Source organism: Passer domesticus, chromosome 3 (assembly GCF_036417665.1).
Source record: "Passer domesticus isolate bPasDom1 chromosome 3, bPasDom1.hap1, whole genome shotgun sequence".
NCBI lineage: Eukaryota > Metazoa > Chordata > Aves > Passeriformes > Passeridae > Passer > Passer domesticus.
In genome coordinates, this window is record NC_087476.1 from 4,765,954 (window position 1) to 4,789,232 (window position 23,279).

At 43.6% G+C, this 23,279-nt stretch overlaps 1 protein-coding gene across 2 annotated transcripts in view; it reads right to left on the reverse strand.

Moving 5' to 3' along the window:
• Nucleotides 1-18,355: 18,355 nt before the first annotated feature.
• The window catches only part of TFAP2B (transcription factor AP-2 beta), a 31,147-nt gene continuing 26,223 nt past the window's right edge, over nucleotides 18,356-23,279 (reverse strand). For both annotated transcript variants that reach the window (XM_064411642.1, XM_064411643.1), the window contains one exon: nucleotides 18,356-22,829. In XM_064411642.1, coding sequence (XP_064267712.1) covers nucleotides 22,529-22,829 — 301 coding nt within the window. In that variant the 3' untranslated portion in view covers nucleotides 18,356-22,528. The remainder of the gene's footprint in view (nucleotides 22,830-23,279) is intronic.

Genomic DNA, 23,279 nt, shown 5'->3' on the forward strand with positions numbered 1-23,279 from the left:
TGTATAAGCTTGAGAGTTATTTTTAAACCACCTTCCCTCAGGTGCTGTAGTTGGCTTGTTCTGGGATACTTAAGTCATATAAAATTTGGAACCACTCTCATCTCTTCTTCCAAACTAAAGTCAGCTGAAGCTTTTAAAGTTGACACTTAAAATTAACTTCTTGTCTGTTGAGTCTTATTAATGTTCTGTCTATAGCTTGTGCTTCTGACCTATGGACAGTGACTGTCAGATGCACAGTTAAAATAATCAACTTTTATCATCATTTGAAGCCAGAAAGAAAAACAAAACCAAAACAACAACAAAACCCATACAAAGACAAAACCAAACCAAAACAACCCTCCAAAAAAAAAAAAAAAATACATATACATACACATTCTGTTTAATAATATCAGATGGAGGATTTTTTTTTTTTTCAAGAAAATAAATTACCAGATAAATAGCTTACTTGGATACTAAAGAGATTAGCCCTTCATGCCATTTAAAGGGAGAAAACTACTTTGTAACAGGAAAATTATTTTTATATCTCCTATCTTACCTGGTGCATTTCCCTTCCATTCTACTGATAATTCCAACATACTTTTTATTAAGAGCAATTCCAGACCCCATTATTGTTCCAAGTTCTGACATTCACATAGGAAATGAAAAACTGCCCTAACCTTCCTTCCTGCTCATAAAGTCCTGGAAGAGGTGGATAAGACCACAGAATCTTTTGACTTAGGGTAGAGGTTTGGTTTTTTTTTTTTTTCTGTATTTGCATAAATCCCCCAGGCAGGCAGGAAGAGACAATATTTCAAACCCAATCCCAAATATTTCATTTGGAGCGGTTATCTCATAATTACAGAGCTGCAGCCAATTAGCAAAAATAGAAACTTGTGGAATAATTCTGTGCTGTTAGAGATGGAGGAAGGGATGGAGCTTTTGGGCTTTAACATGTATTATATGCAGATCTACACTCCTGGACAAAACCAGGCAGTCCCACAGTGTGACCAATGATTCCTTTGCCTGGAGGGTACACACACCCTGGACACATTGATCCAAACACCTTTTCCTTGTGGAGAAGTTTTCTGTTGTGAGACAACTGCTGCTGCCATGGTGATTTAATAAAACAATGAAATGTTATGGGCAATCTGAGGCACTGGCTTTATTTGCCCACCAAAAATGCACTGAGAATTTGGAGAGAATATAATTGTCTTTGGCAGGGAATTAGCATCCACATGCAGAACTTCCCTGGATAAGTGCATGGGGGAAAAAAACCTCTTTTTTTTATCATCACCTGACCCTCAGAATCTGCAATAATAGGAACCCCCAGAGTCACGTGGGCCCAGAACACAGTGAGGTGAAATAGAACTCTGGGTATCTGCAACTCCTGCTGGGAAACTTCCTTTGAAAACCCCTCAGACTCCTTGCTCCTGCACCAGCAGATTGGACTTAGTGGTTCAAGATTATTCCTGCCTCATGCCTTATTCTTGAAGGTTTCCAACCCACTAATTTGCTGCTCTGCCACAGGCCACTTCTGTTTGTAGGACACAGACTGCTCAAGTGTTGTACAGGTGAATACTGGAGGCCATGGTGAGGAGGGGATGGAGGCAGAACTTTTCAATCTTCATGATATATTTATCATTTATGAACCAGATATGTCCTGTGGTAACTCTCCAAAAAACAAACCTTAGGAGTTGAACTTGATAAACCTTGAGAGTACCTTCTAACTCAGGATATTCTAAGAATCTAACGTCTGCAGCATTTTTTGCAAGTGAAAATTTGGTTATGTTTTTCCTCGCCTTAAGATCAGACCCTGTCCCTGAGTACACAACAGCAATCACAGGGTTCCTTGTGATTAATGGAGTTTTGGCCAAACAAAAGTGTAAGGGATTATCTAATAAGTCTAAAAAGGTCCCCTCACCACTTCCCAGGCTCAGGAATGAGTCTCAAAACTTGGCTGTATCTACAGTAGGTTACAAGCAGAGCTGCCAGAAGCACAGGATGTTTTCTATTCTCTGTGCCATGCAAACAGCTCCACTGAAAACCTCTTGTAGACCACTTATAAGGTGTCTGGGGTGAACTTAGAGTATCTTCCAGTGCCTAAAGAGGCTCCAAGAGAGCTGGAGAGGGACTTCAGACAAGGGCCTGGAGTGACAGGACATAAGGAATTGTTTCCCACTGGCAGAGGGCAGGGTTAGATAAAATACAGGGAGAAATTCTTTGCTGTGAGAGTGGTGAGGCTGTGGCCCAGAGAAGCTGTGGCTGCCCCTGGATCCCTGGAAGTGTCCAAGGCCAGGCTGAATGGGGCCTAGAGTAACCTGGAATGATGGGAGGTGTCCCTGCCCATGGCAGGGGGGTGGAATGAGATGAGCTTTAAGGTCTCTTCCAAATCAAACCATCCTATAGTGCCATGGATAATGTCTTGAAGCGACATTCCTAAATCACATACATTCAGGTATGTGGATCCCAGCATTGCACAAAGATTCTGTGTGAAAAGATGAGCAAATTTACCCTTCTGTGTCAGCTCAAGGTCAGCTGAAAAGAGCAATCCAAATTATCAACTGTTTCTGTATGAGATCCCTGATGTAGTAGTGCCATGTCACCACTGCTGACAGTCAATCCCTTCATGTCTCAGTCCCCTTGAAATAAGCTGGATCTCTGGATGTAGTTTGATAAAAAGTAGGGAAAGTCTGCAGTTTCTTGGGTACTGCACAGTGTAGGACTAAGTAGGTTTATTCCTGAAATGGGTGAAGGTGCTGAAGGTCATGTTCAGTACAAATTTGTCAAAGCAGGGAGGATAAAGTGCTCCTGCCCATCAGCTTTCCTCAATTTCAGGAAAGCTGAGTGGGTGTTTCCAGCCCTTCCACATGGATGGTATTTCTACCTACTAATAAATTGGCCCTGTGTGGTTATCATCAGAATTTGACTTGGACGCTTCCAAAATTTGCTTTTTCTTCCCTTATATGTACTACAAGGAAAGTTATTTACACAAGGCTAATAAAATCACATCCTTGAAGGAGGTCCTGTGTCACATTGATTCTAGCCTATCTCAAAAGGAATATTCTGTGTTGCATCAAAAGGCCAAAAATGTGAATCAACTACTGTCCAGTGGACAGCACTGAAAAAATTAAGACCAGGCCCCTTTTCTACTGAATCAATTATAATTTTGATGTCCTGATTGACATAAAAGCTAAATTAGACTTCATAACTACTTCCCTGAGTGCTTTAATAGCCAACCCTGTGCCTTTATAATGCCTGTATTTATATGGCTTATTCATTTAACTACATCCTTTCCCCTTCATTTATGTTATAAATAAACAGAAATCGCTGAGCCAATGCCTAAAAAACATGTAAATATTTGCTAGAGCAACAACTAAAATATAGGATTCTCCTCTGGCCCTGCATTTATTAAGGATAAATTGGTTCCAGTAATTTTTATTACACTCATTATAAAGCAGACCACACACTTGTTTCTTTTAGAAATGTTTTGTCATGGTTTTAAAATTATTAGCATGGCTCCTTGGACCTGTAGCACCTTGGGATGTACAGAGGGTATCTGCTGAAGGGTCTCACCATTTCCCCTCCTGATTTGCTCCCAAAAAATACATTTACTGGTGTGATTGCAAAGAGGTGGATATGGAAGCATTGTGTGCTGCAGCCTGACACCAGAAGGTGTGATATTGTCTATTTTTGCATCAAAGTCACCCAAATGAAGAATAATCTGCCCCATATGGATACTGATATGACTCGATTGTGCCATTTGGGCCAGATGCCAAGGAAGTGGGGTCTGATAGCTCCAAGCTGTCTGCTGTGGAGGATGGACTCATAACTCCTTATGTTACAAATATTTGAGCTTCCCACTGTTTGAATATTTTTTTTCTTCTTTTTCTGAAGTCCAGGAAGGCTCACCAGAATGGACAAAACCTGGCATATTTTTCTTCTTTCTTGTGAAGCTTTTCTGATGTTCCTCCCACACATTTTCAAGCAAAATGACAGTTGGCTAAATGCCACCCTACGTTAAAAAAAAATAGAATGTGGAAGCAAATAAAAAATAAAGCGGATTAAAAAAAAAAGAGGGTAGAACAATGAAAACTGAGAAAATTAAGATCTAAAATAACATAATTGACAAAGTGAGAAGATTCAGAAATTACTAGAACAGCCTGTAATTTTTTCATGTTTAATTTTAAGTTAGTAGAAAGAAAGAAGAATCGAGACAGAAAGGCCAAGTATTCCTTACAGCTGACCTTACTGGTGCTTTTCCTCAAATCCAGGTCAGACTTCAACTCTTCCTTGTGCGCTGCATCATGTCATTCTGCTAGCTGGCAGAGCAATGAGTGAGTTGATGTTTAAAAGCAGGCCAAAAAGATGTTGCTCTACACAAATGCTAAATGTTGCCGTTACCACGTGAAAACTGCTGCTCCATCGATCCCACAAGGTGAAAAGGGAGCCTGGTGTGCCTCTGGCTGGGGACACAGCCAGACCAGGCTGAAGTCACCCAGACTGTTATGTAGGTGCCTCAGGACCCTGCCAAAACAAGGTCTATAAATGCAATATATGGTTTCAAACCATGGATCATGGCCAGCCCTTGGAAAACTTGCTCACGTTTCAGCCTGCAGGTTAACCAGGGAGATTTGAGGGAGGGAGGGACTCCTGTCCCCATTTCTGGTGTGGCTGCCAGAAGCTCCTGCTGCACTTTACACCCCCAGAGACCATGGGGAAAGGAAAAAACACCTCACCAATTTTCAGCTGGTGAGTGCATCAGGAAAGCCTCTCCCTCTCTCGCTGCCACCATTCACACTCAGAGTTACATTCTCTAACAACCTTTCACATGGCCTGAGAAAGGCCTGGCCAGTTCCTCTCTTTTCCCCATAATAAGAAAGAGCAGAAGAAACTTTGCAGTTTATGGACGCAATAATCTCATTAAAGCTTCACCATGGCTTCCAGAAGTTTTAATAAACCAGCTGGCTAATCACAATAATCTCACTCCCCCCCTCCACTTTATGGAAAGATCCTGCGGTCAGGAAATATAAAACTCTCAACACATTGACCACAGCAAGGATTACAGCCTCATGCAGTGACACTTTCCAACTGGAGATCTTGTGTGCTGCACAAACCTCAAACAACCTCATAAACAAGTTTGAAGCAGACCTAAAGCCAGGCCTGCCAAGGAGAACATCAAGAGTGATTCTGTTAATGAGGTCTGGCTGGAGCTGAAACACCTCTCCTAAGTGTGTTATTTTTAATCAAGTCATTTCCAACAGGAACCTTTATGGGAGTGTGCACTGATTCATTCCTTAAAATTTGCACTTGAAGGCCCCAGTCTTGGGCCACTGATGTCACCAAAGGCTGTGGCAGTGACGGGTGGGTATTGGAGCAGACACCATGCTCAGTGACTCAACGCCCACAGCTCAGACCTGAATCCACGTCCTCAGACTTTCGTACCTCAGAGAGGGCTGGGAATATAATCCAAGAGCTTGCTTCTACACCAGAGAAGAATATTAATCACAAATCAGAGAACTATCAAAAGGATGGAGACAGACTGGGAGAGCTGGGATTGTTCAGCCTGGAGAAGAGGAGGCTTTGGGATGACCTCACTGCAGCCTCCCAGTACTTGAACAGGGCTTGTAAGAGAGAGTGAGAGACTTTTCACATGGGCAGATAGTGACAGGACAAGGGGGAATGGATTTAAAACCATTATCTCTCCTAAAAGATGAGAGATGGTGTCACTTCCAGTCCACAACCACTTCTATTCAAAGTGTACCTAAACTAAGAGTTGTTTTTTCCCAGAAAAAAAAGGAGATTTAGTGTTAGTGTCCTGCTCCACTTTAAAGATTTCAGGCACCTGTCACTCAATAAAGCCCCATAAAACGCCAGCCTACTTTAGGAAAAAAGAATCTCACCCCTTCATGCTGCAATTAAGTGAAACCAGGAGTGAGGAAACAGGGGAGTCTGAATTCCCTTTGGACAGCTACTGTGCCCCCCTAGACCTGTCTTTGTATTACAAACAGTGACAAGTGTTAAATGTGGAGACCACATCCGAAGACTCTCTGCTGCTGGTAGACATTGTGTGCCCCTCCTGTGGCAGCAGAGCAATGCCAAGCACCTGCAAGATGTCAGAGCAACGTGTGACTAAAGATGCTGGGAAACTTGAGCTCATGTCTTACTTATTGGGCCTCAAAAGCTGAATCCACCTAGGTCAAACAGGTTAAATCCTCTTGCACAGAAAATCACAGCACAAGGAAGGAGAAAATTCTGCACTGGTGACAAGACTGCTAGGGAAGTGCAATTCTTTGTCTGAAGACCTCAAAATTCTTCTCAGCATAAATTAAGTCATAAAAATAATCTTTTTGCCACTTATCTCTGCCTAATTTAACAACTTATGAGATACAGCCTCTTAGTTCATTGAGGGCATCACTAAGCAGAAAAGGCAATTCATAATATCTTCTTTGAGTCCTCTGGGTGTCTGTAAGGTCCACTGAGAAACAAAGATGTAGAAATTATGCTCTTCCAGCCAATCCAGGTACTCAGGTCAGGGTGACACAATGCACCCACTGGAAGTTCTTTCTATCCATGTGGAGACAACCTTTGCAATATTTACAGGTGTCTCCTTATAGTCAAGTAAAATCTAGAGAGATTCTAGTCAAGTTAATCTAGATTTGCCCTTAGCAAACAACCAGAATATGGCTCTCTATCCCCATTTATGAACATTAAAAATGTGGGTTAAAGCAGCTGTTCAGGTGGAGCTGAGAAAATACAACATTTTTTCTTCATTCCCATGCCATGTCTCTCACTCAACCACACTGTTTCTCTAAAGGTTTTCTACTCCTGGAAATTTACTATTTCGGAATAATGGTTCCCAAGTAGTTGCTTAATTAAAGCCCCCATGTAGTCCATTTTATTCCAGAATTCTGGAATAGCTATTCTGGTAAATTCTGAAGTGTCAAGAAGCCCTAAGGCATGAGAAGAGAAGTGTGTGCCTGTCTCGATGAGAAGCTGTTAAAAGGAAGGTGAAAATAATAGGAAACTTTCATATATTGGTAAAAGCCAAAGAGTGTGTTGCTGGTAACATCACTTTAAATCATTCTGGCACACAAACAACTGGAGCTGCACAACTAGTTTGGAGGGGAAAAGAAGGATTGAATTAATGCACCTTTTTTTTTTTTTTTTTATTCACACATGGTCTTCAAGGCTGCAGTTTAGTCATTATCTGAATTAACACTCCAAATAATTTCTTGGAGGCATCTCATTCTCAGGTCTATGAGCTGTTGATTGTATGTGTTTGATACATGAAAATCAAGCTGTGCTAATTAGTTTTGATTTTACATATAGTTTATGGTGTGTTAGCTCTTTGCCTTGATTGGATTAATGCAGCTCTTAGAAACACATGTTACACACACACACAAAAAAAAATTCAAGTACCTCTGACACAAATATCCTCTAACAGTCATTGAAAATTCCTTGTTTGTGCAAATTTTCCTGCAGTAAACTTACAGGTTAAACTGTACATTAAAAATTATGGAAGAAGAGGGGAAAAAAATACATGCAGTATTTTATTTGAGCAAGAAGTCAATGTTTTGTAGACTAGCCCAGCACTGTTCACTACTGGGTTCATTAATTGCATCCACCGGTTTTGTAGCCCTTGTTCTGGGCACTGAGTCCTCTGCTCACACCCCAGCCCCATCACACACACACACTGACCTTCAGCTTCAATCATGCCCTCCTGCCTGCACTAACATGTACTCACTCAGACACTTTCACATTGGGTTACGGGCCCAACTCCTGGCACTCACATTCAGTTATGTCCAGAGTGTTACACCCACACTTAATTACAATCACACCCTCACACTCCCCATCCAGTTACACCACCAGGGCTGCCCACCTCCCCCCACAGTCAATTATCATCAGATGTGATTAAAACTGCAGTTCTGCACCTGTAATCCTCCACTGGCATTCACATCCACTTATGCTCAGCAGCCCTCCCTGGGATGCACGTCTGCTCGTCACATCCATGCACACATGGAAGCACCAGGTTTCTTCTTTCATTCTGACAGTGGAGTGGGTTTTTTTTTTTGTTGTTTTCCTTTCCATGGCACAAAAAGCACCCACTTCCTACTGAGGAACAGAAAGACTTGCTGCTTTGTGGACTGTTGCCCTCTCAGAAAATCACCTTGAATCCTTATTTTATACTTCCTGAAGAGTGTATGCTGTGGTGGTTTTTATTTTAGTTTCTGGGCAGGACTTTAAATCAAGGCAGCATTATGCAAAACACTGTGTACTTGAAACAAAAGGCAGTACCAGCACTGTAAATTCAGGCTGTATCTTTCATCTGGGGACAGTGAGGGAGTTTCTTATGGAGGAATACAGTCACCTCCTCAATCCCCTGTTGCATCCATGGGAATGTTACGAAAGCAAATTCCTGATGTTCCCTGACACAGGGAACCTTGTGAGCAAGAACCCACCAAGCAGACTGCAGGCACCTGAGGTGGTCCATAAAAATAATCCTCTCTGCATGGTTGCATGGCCTTCCTGATCAGCTGCTGATGAGCAGGTGAAATCCTTCTTCTCCCAAATTCAGCAAAAAAGTTTTTCAGTGATCACCGACCCAGAGGAGTCCAAGACCAGGTTGGATGGGGGTCCCAGTAATGTGGTCTGGTGGAACATTCCCTGCCCATGGCAGGGGAGTTGGAATAACCTTCAAGGATGCTTCCAACCCAAACCATTCCTTGATTCCTTGCCTCTATGACCTCACTCTTAAGCTTATCACATCTTCATGAAGACAAGACACACCTCAGAGGTGTGTGAAGCCCACACAAATGTTAACAGGAAATCTGGGAGGCAATGGCACTGGTTTCACCAGGTGCATTCAATTCCAGGAACACTAACCACAGCCATGAATATTAATAAAAGATCAGTAAGAAAAGAGGATAGAAGAAAATGTTGTGTTCAGACACTTCAGAGGCATAAAGACAGAAAGCTTATCTGTAGCAATCCATGTGCACCCACATTGCACAGACATCACATTATTTTTTTCAGTATTTAAAACCCACAGTCAGTCTGAACCAGACTTAAGAGGAAGCTCTGAGAATCTGAGGTAATTTCTAAAGCAGGTTTTGATTTAGGAAGATAAGGAAAAACTCTGACTAAGAAGCCAAATTTCCAATTGTATATTTCTGACAGAGACTTGGATTGGAGGTTTTTATTAATCAGGACAAGATCCCAACAAAATTCACTCCTAGAAGTAGTGGCAGGTGGTGGGAGAAAGGAAAAAGAAGAACAAGAAAAGAAAAATAACATAACCCAAACCATCCAAACCTAAAAAACCCTTCAGGACGAGACAGAGTCTATGGATAAGTGCCTGCCACCACAATAGAATACACATGGCCTGTTCAAAAATGCCTTTGCAGGAAGCCAGGCCACAAAATAAAACAAGACATGTGGTGTGGGGTTGAACTGGCCATTTTTTATTAAATAAACAATTGATCCACATTAAGTAACTCTAAATCATTTAGGAGGTCTTTGTTGATCCTGACCAGAACTAACATGTGCAGATAACTTGCACTTGGCATTATGATTATCATTCCCTGCACATCTACCACCCATCAGAAATCCCAATTCTGTGTGTCCCAGAGGGGCAGGAGAGCAGAGGAGAGAGAAGGTGAGGAGAGACACAAAAAGAGGGAGCAATCTCTTTTCATTATCCAAACATCTTCAGGACTGTCCAAGCCTGAAGAGATGAAAACCACAGAGGGGGGACACACCTGTGTCAGTGTCACAGGGATGGCATCCCCATTCCACACCCTCCACTGTGTGCTCTGCCCAGCATTCCATGCAGGGACTAAAATACCATGACTGCTCCTGACATAATTCTTGGCAAAACCAACAGAAGTAGATTACAAAAATATGGAGGGTTAAATGCATTTTGCCGTGTACTCCTGGAAAGATTAAAAGCCGGATTTTTGCCACAACCTAATAATTTTAAAGATAGAACTTGTAATACAGCACAGAAAAATTAGAAAGTATTTCACCACAGCATTGTCATAATCAACAAAGATTACAATAACAAGACAGAAAGAATATTTTGACCAAATGCCTTGCAAAGTTCCTGTGTTTGAAGAGGGTGAGATTCAGGTTTGGCTGCTGTGAATACTCCAGGTTATTATTACTCCTGTGGTTATTATGGATCCAGATAAGTTGTCTTGCTGCAATGTTCTTGTATGACTTTTATAAGTCAGAGATATTTTGATCAACATTTTTCCAAGCTGCTGTTGGCTGCTTGCTGCTTATTGTTTTTCAGGACCCTGTCTTTTAACCACCATTATTTTAAAGCCATGCTAAATGTCATGACTCTCACTCATTCTACAGAAATGAAAGCATTTTGGAAAATCCAATCCTGATGTAACTGACATAACACCTGTGAGTTTCTGCCATACTTAAGGCAAGGTTAAGGTCAAGTGGCAAAGATCTGAGCTCCAAAGAATGAAAAGCTTTATGGTGACAGTGAGGATTACAATTCAATTCTTTGCTGGGAATATTTTAAAAAAATTAATCGTCACTCTCTAGGAGGTACATTCTGCTTTTCAGCTGATGATCCATCACTGCCTATTTTGATTTTTCATCAAAATATGAAAAATGCCTTCAGAGTAGAATTTTTCTGGAGGCTTGATCCTCAAAGACTAGACCCAGCCCTGAGGGTCCATCGGGACCTCAGCAGAGTTTCTGTGGCACTACTGGCATCCCAGTGCTCAGTTAACTTTCTCTTGAGAGGGTTTTTGTGGATTTACACCCAAAATGATCCATGTCTGATATTTGTAGCAGGCTCATTTTCTATGGAATAAAGGAAGGGAGAAAAATCATGCAGCACAACATATGCCATTATTAAAACAAAAACTACTATCAGGATAGAGCAGAGAGAGCAACTTTGCAATAAAAAAGATCCCAATCCACATTTTGAGTTCACACCTCTCAAACAGCTTGTGGGAAAATAGTAACAGCGACAACAATAAACACAGGAGCAACAAAAATGTGGAATCCCAATGCCTGTGCCCACAGTGAGAATAAAAAATGCAAAGCCTGGGCCACCTCGCCTTTAATTTCCTAACTGCTGTTTTGTAAGGCTGTGTCATGCTTCTCAGTTCAAACACGCTTTGGCTCTTTATTATTCATGGGCCTTTTTCTCAGTCAGTGGTGTTGAATAATAAAACAGCCCAGGATCAAATGGGCCAATTCTCCACGCCTGACACCAACTGCTACTGTTCGCTGGGCTCTGCCAAGCGTTGCCTCTGATAATGAGTGGGATTTGGTTAAACAGTAAATTAATGAATAATAAAATATCCAGGTTGATCAGTTAGAGAGCACGCTTGCTTTGCCCCCGGCCAAGTGCTCGGGGCAGAAATTACTCTCAAACGGCACTTGCCTGCGTGCTGGGCTGGATAACTATTTTACAGCCTATTGCTTGACAGGATGTTGGGAAGGGGGCGAGGGGAAGGGGGGAAGTCGGGGAAGCAGAGCGGGCAGAGCAATCTCCTTATCATCCCGCATGGAGGGGAGAAGGGGCCGCTTTGGGGTTGTGCAGACCCCCCCCCAGAAAGGGGAGAGAGGTGCAGGGCTGAAGGAGGTGGTGATGAGGCTGGGAAAAGGATCTCTCTTAGGTCTTCCTCCTTCTTCTCCTGGCTTTTTTTATTATTATTATTATATATGTGGTGGCATCATCATCATCATTATTATTATTATTTCCTAGTCAGGATAACCAATATCACTGGGGTTAGCCCAAATTTCCCCCTTTCCCCATCTTTGTTAATTCTCGCTTTCCATCAGCCCCGTCCGAGCGTGTTTCAGAGCGGGGCCATCCCTCCCGGCAGGGCTTGGAGCCCAGACTGCAGAAAGAGCCTTCCGGAGCCGTGTGTCAGGTGTTTTGGGCAAATAAAAGAGCCTGTGAAAGGCTCTGCCTGCACGGGATGGGGCACAGAGACAGAGAGATGGAAAAGGCAAGTGCGGAAAGGAGGAAACAATCCTGAACCCTTCATTTTAATAACCCCGTACCCTTCATTTTCTGCATCGGAAGAAATAAGTAGCTGTGAAATATTTCCCGGGGGTCAGTTACACAAGCACATGTCCGTGCACAAACGCACAGGCACGATTTTTACCGCTGGAGAAGGAGAAAAAGCCCTCCTTGACTCGCACACGCGGCACTGTACCCCAGCCCAGCGTGTTTATTTGGGGTGCTGGTATTGCTCCACATCAGCGAGAAAACCACTGCAATTATCACCTTTTATCCAGACGGGAAACTCTCTGTAACCAACTTGCCTTTTTTTTTTTTTTTTTTAATGTTTATTCTTCCCAAACTTTCCAAACAAGCCCAAACTACTCAGCCAGCGCAAGGAGGGTGAGGGAAAACTGTATGCACATACTAAAATAAAAGAAGGGAGTGGAAAACCCATCTCTTTCCAATATTCGAGTTTTCAGGTCAGGGCTCAGCTACTTTCGCTGGTCTCGTGTCACTCCTAAGTTAAAGTTTAGAGAAACCCGTGAAGCGTAAGGAGAAGGAGGTCCCTGCTCTGCCTCGGCCATCGCCCCGTCCTCCCCCGGCAGCTGCCGGGCGCAAGGAAAAGCCTCCAGGCTCCGGCTGCGATGGCAAAGCCTCGGGAAATCAGGATTGGAGGGGTTTAACCACAGCCTCCTTCAGACTCTCAGTCTCCATTCACCGGCGTTGTGTGAGCGCAGGGATGAGCAGGCGGCTCTGGGGCAGGTTAGAGCCGGTGTTTACTTCATTTCTCGAGAGGAACCACCTCTCACATTCACCCTCTCATCTTAATATCAAAATCCGGAACTTTTCGTTTTCTACTATTTCGCTGCGTTCCTTCCTCCTCTCCAATTCAAAATGCTTTTTTTTTTTTACTCCAGACTATTTCCGTGAAAACCATCTACCCAAAAAAAAATGTTTTCTAGCCCCGTTTGCATTTCTTCCACCACCACCCCCCGCCCTTTTCCCATCGTTACCAGTTATTATACTGTGATTTTCTATACAGAGCTGGAATCAGGCTCCCTTTTGCTCAACCAAAACAGGTTCCACTCTGCACTGGAATAAAACAGAGTTTAGGGGTGTCCGGAGCTAATCTCACCCCAATCGTTGGTCACAGCTTTTTGACAAAACTGCAGCTTTCGATTAAGTTGCTGGGAGTTTCGCATGAGCAAAAAGACTGCCAGGTGATGCTTTGTGCACGAAGATAAACTATTGTCAGTGCTGATTTCATGAGGCAAAAAAATCTTCCCTCGTACTTTGAACGGATTTTTACAAGGAAAATAAATGCCCACATGCATTTCATTCACATTGGTGTTTTAAACGAGTAAAACTATGGATATAGTTGCAATCGTAGAGAATGCTCTTAGTAAATCTCAGTGTGCACGGATTTATCACCTGGAAGGAGACAGAGGTTTTTGTTTTAAAGGAAGTGTTCCTCTGGACCTGAGGAAAAATCCTCCTCTCACGCTGTCAGGAGATACATGAGATTTGGCTGTGTACTTAACAGGACTAATAATGACCCCCACAGCACTCCCCCACGCTGGTGAACCGTGGAGGTCCAGTGTTCGCCTTTGTATTAAAAAACACTTTGCAAATGTTAGATTTGGGTGGTTTGGGGGTTATTTTGATTGGGGAATTTTTATACGTTTGCTCCATTCAGGGCCAGAGAGGGTAAAAAGATTCTGAAAATTCGGGTGAGAAATACATGCGCAAACACACACACACACACTTTAAAAAAAAAAAAAATGTTGTTTGGAGGAGGCTCCAAGTAATTGCGGTCATTTCGTAGTTGCGTGAGATTCTGGGTTTTTTTCTTCTTCATATAAAGCAGAGAGTATAGAGACACTCTTAACTCGTAAACCCCCAGAGATTTACCCCTCCCTGCCCCAGGATGCGTTCTCAGGCAGAGGGGAGATTTTGCTGGAAGGGTGATCGGGGCAGCCCTTCCTCCGCTGGGACAGCGGGATGTGCGGAAAGCAGCAGAGCCCAGCCCTGAGGGGAGAGCTCCGGGGAGGACCGGCCCCTTGCACCGGCTGGGCTCTCCTGCAAGGGTTAAATTCCGAAGGCGAAGACAAGGCGCATTTTTGTTTTTCCCTTAACTCCTAAAAGCCGGTAGCGGAACCGACTCTGGAGCTACGCGAAGTTGTGACACAAAATGTAACACAAAGTCCTGGTACAGCTGTGCACAGACACAGATACGCTTCCAGCTGCAGGGGAAAAATATGTGTGGATGCCTGTTTACGAGACAGACAGAGAAAACGAAGGAATTCGGTGGATATATTGGTCCTGGGGATTATTTAAGACATTTGACTAGTTCCATCATAGGGACACCAGATGTTATTTATGAGGTCTCGTATAAATGTGGGCCATACCGTGCAGGTAGGGAGGGAAAAGGCAGGGAAAAAAAAAAAAGCCAAAGGAAACAAAGGAGTTCACCCCAAAGGGATGAAAGAAAAAAACTGATGTTTATAACTATATAAATCACGTTGAAGTTTTGTAATGGAAACTAAAACTACCTGGAGTTTAAAGGAAGAGAACGGGACAAGGCAGGAGAGAGGGAAGATCCCTGCTGGTCATGGCTGGGAAAGCAGATGAGAACCCAGCGCCCTGGGGAGGGGAGGTGGTGCTGAGCTGGTGTATGGCCGGGCTTGCTGGGGTTACTCTGGCTATTCCTGGGTTTATCCTTAGCTGGGGAAGATGCCAGGAGGAAGATCAGGGCATAGATGGATAGGTAGGAAGAGAGAGAAAGAGAGGGAGAAAGAGAGAAAGAAAGAAAGAGAGAAAGAGAGAAAAAGAGACATCAATCTGATCTTGTCTTGTTGAAGATCTCTGGCAAAATATAGCGAGGTCAGCAGGAGTATTCCTGATTTCCTGACACCACGTTTCCAGAGCCCAGTGTTCCAGTGTCCGAGCTGGCTGCACGGCCCGGGAGGAGGCAGGACACACCACTGCCGCCCGAAGCAGCCAAATGCACTTTGTTATAAACAGACACAGAGATGTGCTTTGAATTTGCAACCTTGACACAGTCACCGGGAGCCTGGGAAACTCGGGGTGAGCCCTTCCTCGTTCCGTCGGGTCCCGTTTTAAAGGAACCCTTGGTTTTCACAAGCGGGGGCTTCTGCTGAGCTATGGGAGAGCTTTTCTCAGTGCATTTGTTTTTGTTTTGGTTTGAGGTTTTTGTTTTGGATTTTTTTTTTTGGGGGGTTTTTTGTGTTGTTTTTTTGGGGTTTTTTAACCCCTTTTTACATAACTGTTGCACAGTTCCCGAACAACAGAGAAACTTCCCAATCCCCCCGCTCTCCCTCCAAACAACCTCCCCCAGACTCCGCTGGGAACGGCGAGGGCTCTTTTGGAAGGTTTCATGCAAAACATGTGCCCTACTAAAAATAATACCATCGTTGCGATTGAAACAAAAGCAAACAAAACAAACTAAAAAAGCGTGGCATGCAGCCCGGCTTTAGGGAATCGGCTCCAGTGCCGCCGGCATTCCCAGCCCACCGGCATCCTTACCCCCCCCACCTGCCCGCAGCTGGCTCGGAGGGACTGAGGAGGGGAGGTTTGGGGGTCCCCGCTCCCCGCCCTGCAAAGTCCAGGTAAAAATTAGGAAAGGGAAAGCGGGGGGATTCCCTTTGCTCTTTCTCCCCCACCCGGTTTCCCCCGTGCTCGGACCCCGGGCGCTGCTGTCCCCGTCCCTCCATCCACCCGCCCGCCCGCCTCCTCCATCCCGGGCCCCACAAACTTGCTCCGGGCGTTTTTGCCATCACACCACGGAGAGAAAGTAGGTCACGGCTGGGTCCAAGCCTGGCTGAAGCCGAGGCAGCCGAGCCTCGAAAGCTTTCCCATAGAACACACTTTGGGGTCGTCGTTTGCAATGTTGTTTGGTTTTGTTTTTTTTTTTTTTATTTTTATTATGATGAAGATGATGATTTATTTTGGACACCATGGGCGATCAGCTGAGCCGGCTCCCGTAGTCCAAGCTGGAAGGAGAGGGAGAAGGGAGGTAGTTTGGGAGATGGAGGTGGGGATGGGTTTAATTTTTGCTATTCCCCCATCCCCTCCGAGAGAAATATTAAGTTGCAAAAACCTATCCACCGCCTGTCAGGGCTCCTGCACCTCTCTGTCTGCCCTCTCCAACCACCGGCCGCTCTCTGAAAACCAACAGATAAACCCCAACCCAGACGAGCCTTCAGACCCGGTATTTAACTGAAATAGTTCACCGCAGTAAAAGCGAGCCTTTAAACCGGTTTCCCACCCTCAGGGCTCCGTTCGAGCACACGTGTGTGTTTGTTTTCAGGGTGACTGTGCGGAGGGTTAAACTGACAATCCTTTCCAGGAAAAAAAAATAAATTTAAAAAAAAAAAAAGTGTTTTCTATAAGATCAGTCAAAAAACAATTAATTAAAAAAACCTGAGGCCCTAATCTGCTCCCTCTCCTCCTTTTCCCAGCCGCAGGGTAAACCCAGAGTCACTCCGGAGTGGCTCCGGGTTCGCCCTGGGGATCCGGATCCCCCCTCGGCTCTGCGGCGATTACAAACCTAAATAAATCCGATTTGGGAACGGAGGGGAAGGGAAGGGGGAAGGGGGAGAAAGAAGTTTTCGTTTGAATATTTCCTTTTGCTAATTGCTGGCGCTGCAAATGTACACCCAAAGGTAGAAAATAAACCCACGCTGTGAATACAAACATCACTCCCGATCTCTCTCTATATAAATATACACCAATTTACAGACATCCAGGTATGCATAAGCGAAATGTACAGTTACAATGGCACAGCGGTGGGAGGGGAAAAAAAAAGTTTGCTGAGTTGCAGGCTTACATAAAATTTTCCTTTAATGGCTCATACTTTAGAAAGAAAAATATTTACTCCGAATTCATCTGGTTAAAGCAAAATGAAACAAAAGCTCACGTTAACATGACATGAGGTTTATTTTAAGTCTGCTTAGAATGAAGAGGTAAGAGTGGGAAAAATATGGACACTTTTGAGTCAGACAGAAATAAAATACCAACATTTCTGAGAAGCATTATTTATTGTCTTTTTTTTTTTTTTTTTTTTTTTTTTTTTAATGTAGAGACATGTCCTGAATTTCCCCAAAGCCTAGACTGGGAAAATAAAGACTTCTTGGCGTTATAAGTAAATCCGTCTGCAGAATCAAAGCAGCACCAACATTCAAAAAAACTGAAGAGGAAAATACAACAAAACACAACAATCTCTTTTTTTTTTATTCTTATTCTTATTATTTATGTAAATCAGGTCATCACTGGACAAGAAACCAATTTCTACCCATTACCATAACAGCTTGTCTATAAAGAACAGAAAAGATTCAGATAGGATACTATCTAGTCAAGCGGGATTTTTTTTTTTGTTGGTTTTATTTTTTCTTTCTTTTTTGTTTGTTTTTTTTTTATACTTTTCGTTTTTAAATTCCCCCACCCATTCACAGAGGTATAGAGTCACAGATAAATAACCCAAAAACTACTTGCTCGCCATATTTACACATTCCCGTTAAATTAAGCATAAATAAATATATACAAACTCAATACTGAATGCCTCTCCGCACTTCTTCTCAGGAAGAGTCGATAAACTGATATTTTTCACTGCACGGTCAGATTTTTCAAGAAGAGGAGGTGAAAGGGATCGTTTGGGGCATAAAAGGAGAAATTTTATTATTTTTTTCTTTTGTCTTTCCAGTTTCTCATTTGCTTTTTCATAGCTTTGCGTTTGTTTGGGTCTTTTTTTTTTCCTTTATTTCTTGCTGGCACACAGTGTTTCGTCTCTCTCAAAATGTTCAGGCATTTGCCAGTGTGTTTGGGGATGTTTTCTTTTACTTTTTTTCCCTTTGTGTAAGAAAATATACTATTTGTAAAAAGCCTACGGTCTCTCTCACACAGGGAAGCCGGAGGGGAGGGGGAGGTTGTCTGGGTCGATCTGGTAAATGCCTACGGCAGCTGAAACAAGCACCAAATTCTCCGAGAAATGTATTAAAACAGAGCCGGACAGGTCTGTGTGATAAACCGGTCAGAAAGAGAGGAGCAGGAGAAGGGAATAAGCCCTTCGGGCACAGCTAAAGGTCTTAAAACCATCCTTCCCTCGCTCCCTCCCAGCCCCAAATGCAAATTTGGGGATTTGGGGAGAGATTGGTCTGGGATGCAAAGGGACTTTAAACAGCTTCTCACAGAGAATTTCTATTAGGTGGGACAAGACACAACCCGATTTTAAAGAAACCATCGGGTTGTAAAAGGATTCCCATGAAATTGGCTTCTTGTTTCCATCACATCGTGTGTGAATAACAACCAGGAAAAAAAAAAGTCAGGGAGCATATGAAAGTAAAGGTCTTTCCAATGGCATATAAAGAATTGCTATTAAAAAAAAAAAAAAAAAAAAAAAAAAAAAAAAAAAAAAAAAAAAAAAAAAAAAAAAAAAAAAAAAAAAAAAAAAAAAAAAAAAAAAAAAAAAAAAAAAAAAAAAAAAAAAAAAAAAAAAAAAAAAAGCGAGACTAAGAATGAAATAAAATTTACAGCAACCCACCTGTTTGGTTTGAAAACAAACTTTTCATGGTCTCTCCTCAAACTTTTCCCTTGAGTTACAAAGCAAAGCTGCCTTGTTAATCCTCCTGTTTATTGATTCATGATTCCGAGGAAACCAAATCTTTTAATAACTCAATTATCAGATAAACGTCTGAGGTTCCCTGCCAACAGAAGTAGTCGGGCTGGGAAAGTGGAGGGGAGAAGGAAAATACCTTCCAGAGGGAGGCTGAGTTTAGTTTGGGGGGATCTCTGTACTGAGCACTGATAGGAGCCACCAAGCAAGGGATAATTCCCTGTGGGACCAGCACTAGGTTGGGGGGAAGGACAGAGAGATGTGCTCCTCTCCTGTTTCCTGCCTGATTGCATTTTAAGTCATAAACCTCATAAATTTTGTCTCCACATTTTGGGGAGCAAATGAGGGGAGAACATCCCACTGCAATCAGTGGGAATTTGGCCTTATTTTGCCTGAGCACTGCACAGTCTGGCATCTGTAGCTTGTCTCCTCCAGGCAGAAGGCACAAGGGACAGACTGAAACTCTTCCCTCAACCTGCTCAAGGTTTAGGTCGTGGTCCAGGTGACCAAACCTGTGTCTAGGGAAGATTTCAGCAGCAGCAGCAGGATCAGGCCCTCACACCTTTCCCCAAGAAGTTCCAAGGGTTCCCTCTCCCCATTAACCCACAGTGGTGGTGGGACACTGTCCTCTGCAGTTAAAAGGAGAATCCCCTACATTTCCCCAAAAAAAAAGGAAAGACCATTCCCAACATGGCCTCAAAGCCTCCAGCTGGAAGCTCTGGGGCAGCAGGGACAGGTTCCCATGTCCCTGCACATACAGCTGGGGATGTGGAAGACTGAGAGCTAATTTGGGGTCTCCCCACACCCAAAGGCCCCACTGGGCTGGGTGATACTGAAGGGCTGAACCCACAAGCTCCTCACAAATCCTATTTGCAGGGGGAAGGCAAGGCAACATCCAACACTTGGTGCTCTGCTCCAATAAACAGGATATTCCCATCGGGAAGAGAAGGGAACTGTGCTTCCACGTGGGGCCATTTGTTCCTCCCCAGATCCCCTCTTTCCCTTTCCCTTGCATCACTGCTGGGCCATGCCCTACACTGGAGCCTGGATTGCTCCTGATGAACTTTGGGGTGGTTGGCAAAGGGTAAGATTTAGAGGCCTGGAGGTTGCCTGGATGTTGATTTTCAACCTGAAGGTCCCCAGCCTGCTGGTGGGGGACCCATGGTTTGACCACCACACCTCCTCTGGTGACATCCATAGGGATATGACAATCCCTGCGACAACCAAACCCACTGGCAGGGACTTGCCAGGGTCTATAACTGCCTCCAACTCATCCCAATAATCCATGGAGAAAGCTGCCTGCCTCAGTTTCCCCATAGGAGAGCCCCCAGTGCCCCAGAAGAACCAAAGGTACATGAGTGAGGAGCAGCTTGGGAGGGGCTGGATGATCCCTGGATTTCTATTGCCATGCATGCCCAAATCACAAGCAGAGAACTGCTTGAAGATTTGTCTGCGTGAAGATTTGAAAAGCAGAGCAGGCCCTCAGCTGTAACCATGTCTCAGAGAGCCAAGGGCACTAAAGGGCACAAGAGGATCGTTTGCTCTTTTGTTTTGAGGACAGTTCATCAAGGGATGTTGAGAGCTCTGCAGAATGGTTTCTCCCTCACTATCACCTTTGGAAGGTCTCAAAATGAAAGGAAGGCTAAGGTTTATATATCTCTCTCTCTCTCTTGTTTTGAGTTCAGGTGTGCCTGCTTGGGATGGTGGGACTGAGTCCTGCAGCTTTCACAGGGATCCTATGGGGAGGCCTGACCCCACTGGAATTTTGCCAGAGACTCCAGGAGATTTACCCACACCCAGTTCTGACATCAGTAAAAAGTTGTGTTAGTGCAAGAGCCCTACCCCACTGAGAAACACATGCAATTACCCGACACGGCAGAATCCAAACTGAAATTCATATCCTTACACTTCAGCGTTATTTTTACCACAGAACACAGAGAAATGTATGTGGAAAATGAAAAAAAAAAGAGAGAGGAAAGAAATAAGACTTCCCCTTCACCCCCACCACCCAAATCATATGCATAAGACATCCTGTCAGACACCAAACCACCAAGAAAAACATTGGAGTTAAGAAGTTTTTGCCCCCCTCACCACACCGACTTGTTCCAAAGCAAGAGTCACAAGACATTAAAAAAAAAAAAAAGCTTTCTAAGAGAAACAGATTTCCTCAGACTGAGCTCAGAAATCAGGATATTCCCTGGCAAACCCTCCCCACTCCCATCACGAGGAGCCAGCTCACGTGGCAACTCTTTCCTCCCTGGGTACAAAACCCTAGTGCCAAGCAAGTGCCGTAACATTCAACACAGCTCTTATTCTCTTTGCAACAGTACACCTCAATTTCAACTCATATTTTTATCTTTCAAATTATTCCCTTTGAGCTTCTTTAAAGAAGTGCACCTACAGAATTCAGTAACAACTGGCTTTGATTTGAAAAAGCAAAAAAAGCAAAAAATAAAAAGTATCAGAATATCAGAATTGTGGATTTTTTTTCTCTGTACCTGATATATTGTGTAGGGATCTCTAGTCCTCTTTGAAGAAGCTCATAAGCCAAGCGGGCAAAGCTTTAGGAAACAGAAGAAAATAAAATAGTGCATACTCCTGAGAAAGAATTACATACTCATATCACTCATTTTTTGTTGTTGTTAACAGTTCTTTAAAAATGGGGGAAGAGCTCTCTCACACACACTAGTCAAGGAAATTAAGGACTGAAACATTGGCATAGTTAGGAATATAAAACTCCCTAGAGAAAAAGAGGAGATCTCAGAAAATTAAGAAATCAGATAGCTCTGACATTGTACCAGACCTTACTTCCAAAATTTTGCAACCCATTATAGACAAGGCATTTCACCATCAAAGACAAAATTACTAAATTACAAAGGTATGTTTGCATGCATTGATATGCGTGGCTAGGCACACATATTTTCTATATGTATATATATATGTATATATGCACATATATACATATATATCCACAAACACACAGGGGATACCCGCGCCCCCCTAGGGAGTGGGGTGTGCACATACACAGATGCACACGCAGAGGCACACACGCACCCAGACACACCTGTAAACGCTGCCAATCTAAACAGAGAGTCTGTCTAGACCAGGAAAAAAACCCACAAAACAGTCCTTAAAAAACAGAGCTGGCAGATTCAACTGAGCCACGGCGACCCCGAGCGTCCCTTCTGGTGGCACCTAAAGTTAAGTTCTCGCTGCTGTGAACGCAGCTGGAGTTGATGGCTTGGTGAGGGGTCTGGGAGATCCCCTCCTTTCCTAGTCTAGACAGAACCAGGGTGGTGAGATGAGGTGGGAAGAGCTGAGGGGAATGAGGCCATGGGGCTGCTCAGAAAGGAACACTCTGGAAGGTTGTTTTAGTCTAGGTGGAGACAGGACGTTGTTCGAAACAAAAAGCATAAAAGAAAAAAAAAAAGAAAAATAACAGCAAGACAGACCATGCAGCTCAAGAAATCAAAGCACTGACACCAAAAATGTTTCTCCGATTTCTTCCAATAAGTTATTCATTTCTTTCTTTTATTATTATTATTATTATTAATTATTATATTCCCCTCCCCCCCAATCATTATTTAAAAAATGTGAAAGAACAGAAGTGGGGAAAAAAATCCTGTTGGTTGTCTTCACATGTTCCTGGCAAGAGACTCTGAACCACTGGTCTTGCGCCATTGTGCTCCTCTGATCTTAAATTATTGTCTTTCTTTTATTATTATTAGTTTTATTTTATTATTATTATTATTTTGTCCTACCTAATAGAATTCTTCCAAAGCCCAATCCAGTATTTTTAAAGCTAAAATTAAGATGGTTTTGTTTTAAAAGATTATCTCTCTCTCTTCTCCTTTTATTTATTTAACTTTTTTTTTCTTTTCCTTTCTTTCATTCTAATTTTTTCCTCTCTCTCTCTCTCTCTTTCTCTCTCTCTCTCATTTTCTGTGTTTCTCTTCCTTGTCTCCAGTTTTACTACCTGGTCCTTCGCCAGATGTGTGCCTGTTAGCAGTGTTGTTGTTCAAGAACATCTTGTCCATGCCTTTGAGAGCTTCAGTCAGGTAGTTTTGGAGGGCAGTGAGGGCAGCGCAGATAGCGGGGGCCCCAAAGCCGTGGGTGATGAGGCTGAAGTGAGTCAAGCAGCTCTGAATGCCCGGTTCCAAAATAGGGGTGGGCCGGCTGTTCCCAATGGGCGTTCTGTCCTGGGCCAAGAGATCTGTAAATTCTTTACAAAGTTGCCTGCAGGGAAGAGAGAAAGGCAAAGAGAGGGAGAGAAAAGCTGTTGTTAGGCTCATCCAACAATTCTGTGACAACCAGGGGGCAGGTTCAGGCTAAAATTGATCCCAAAACACTAAATGGGACCCTTTTGCCACCATCCTTTCCCCAAGTGGTTCTTGGGGACCAGCCAGGGCGAGCCAGCAGCTCCCTGCTCAGAATGATGCTCTTCAGGGGATTACACCAGTTCTGGAGATTAAAATCTCTCCAGCAGCCACAGGGGTGGTTCTGAAGCACTGTGGGAACCCAGCCCTGCCTGATGGCTTCAGAAACCACCAGGCTGAAAGGGAAACGTGCCCTGGATCTGCCAAGCAGCCATCCTCCTGGAGGCCTGACCCTGGCTCAAGGCAGCTCCCAGAAATACTCTTCCTGAAGGAAAGCACAGCCATGCACTGAGAGCTATTGGGGGGCACA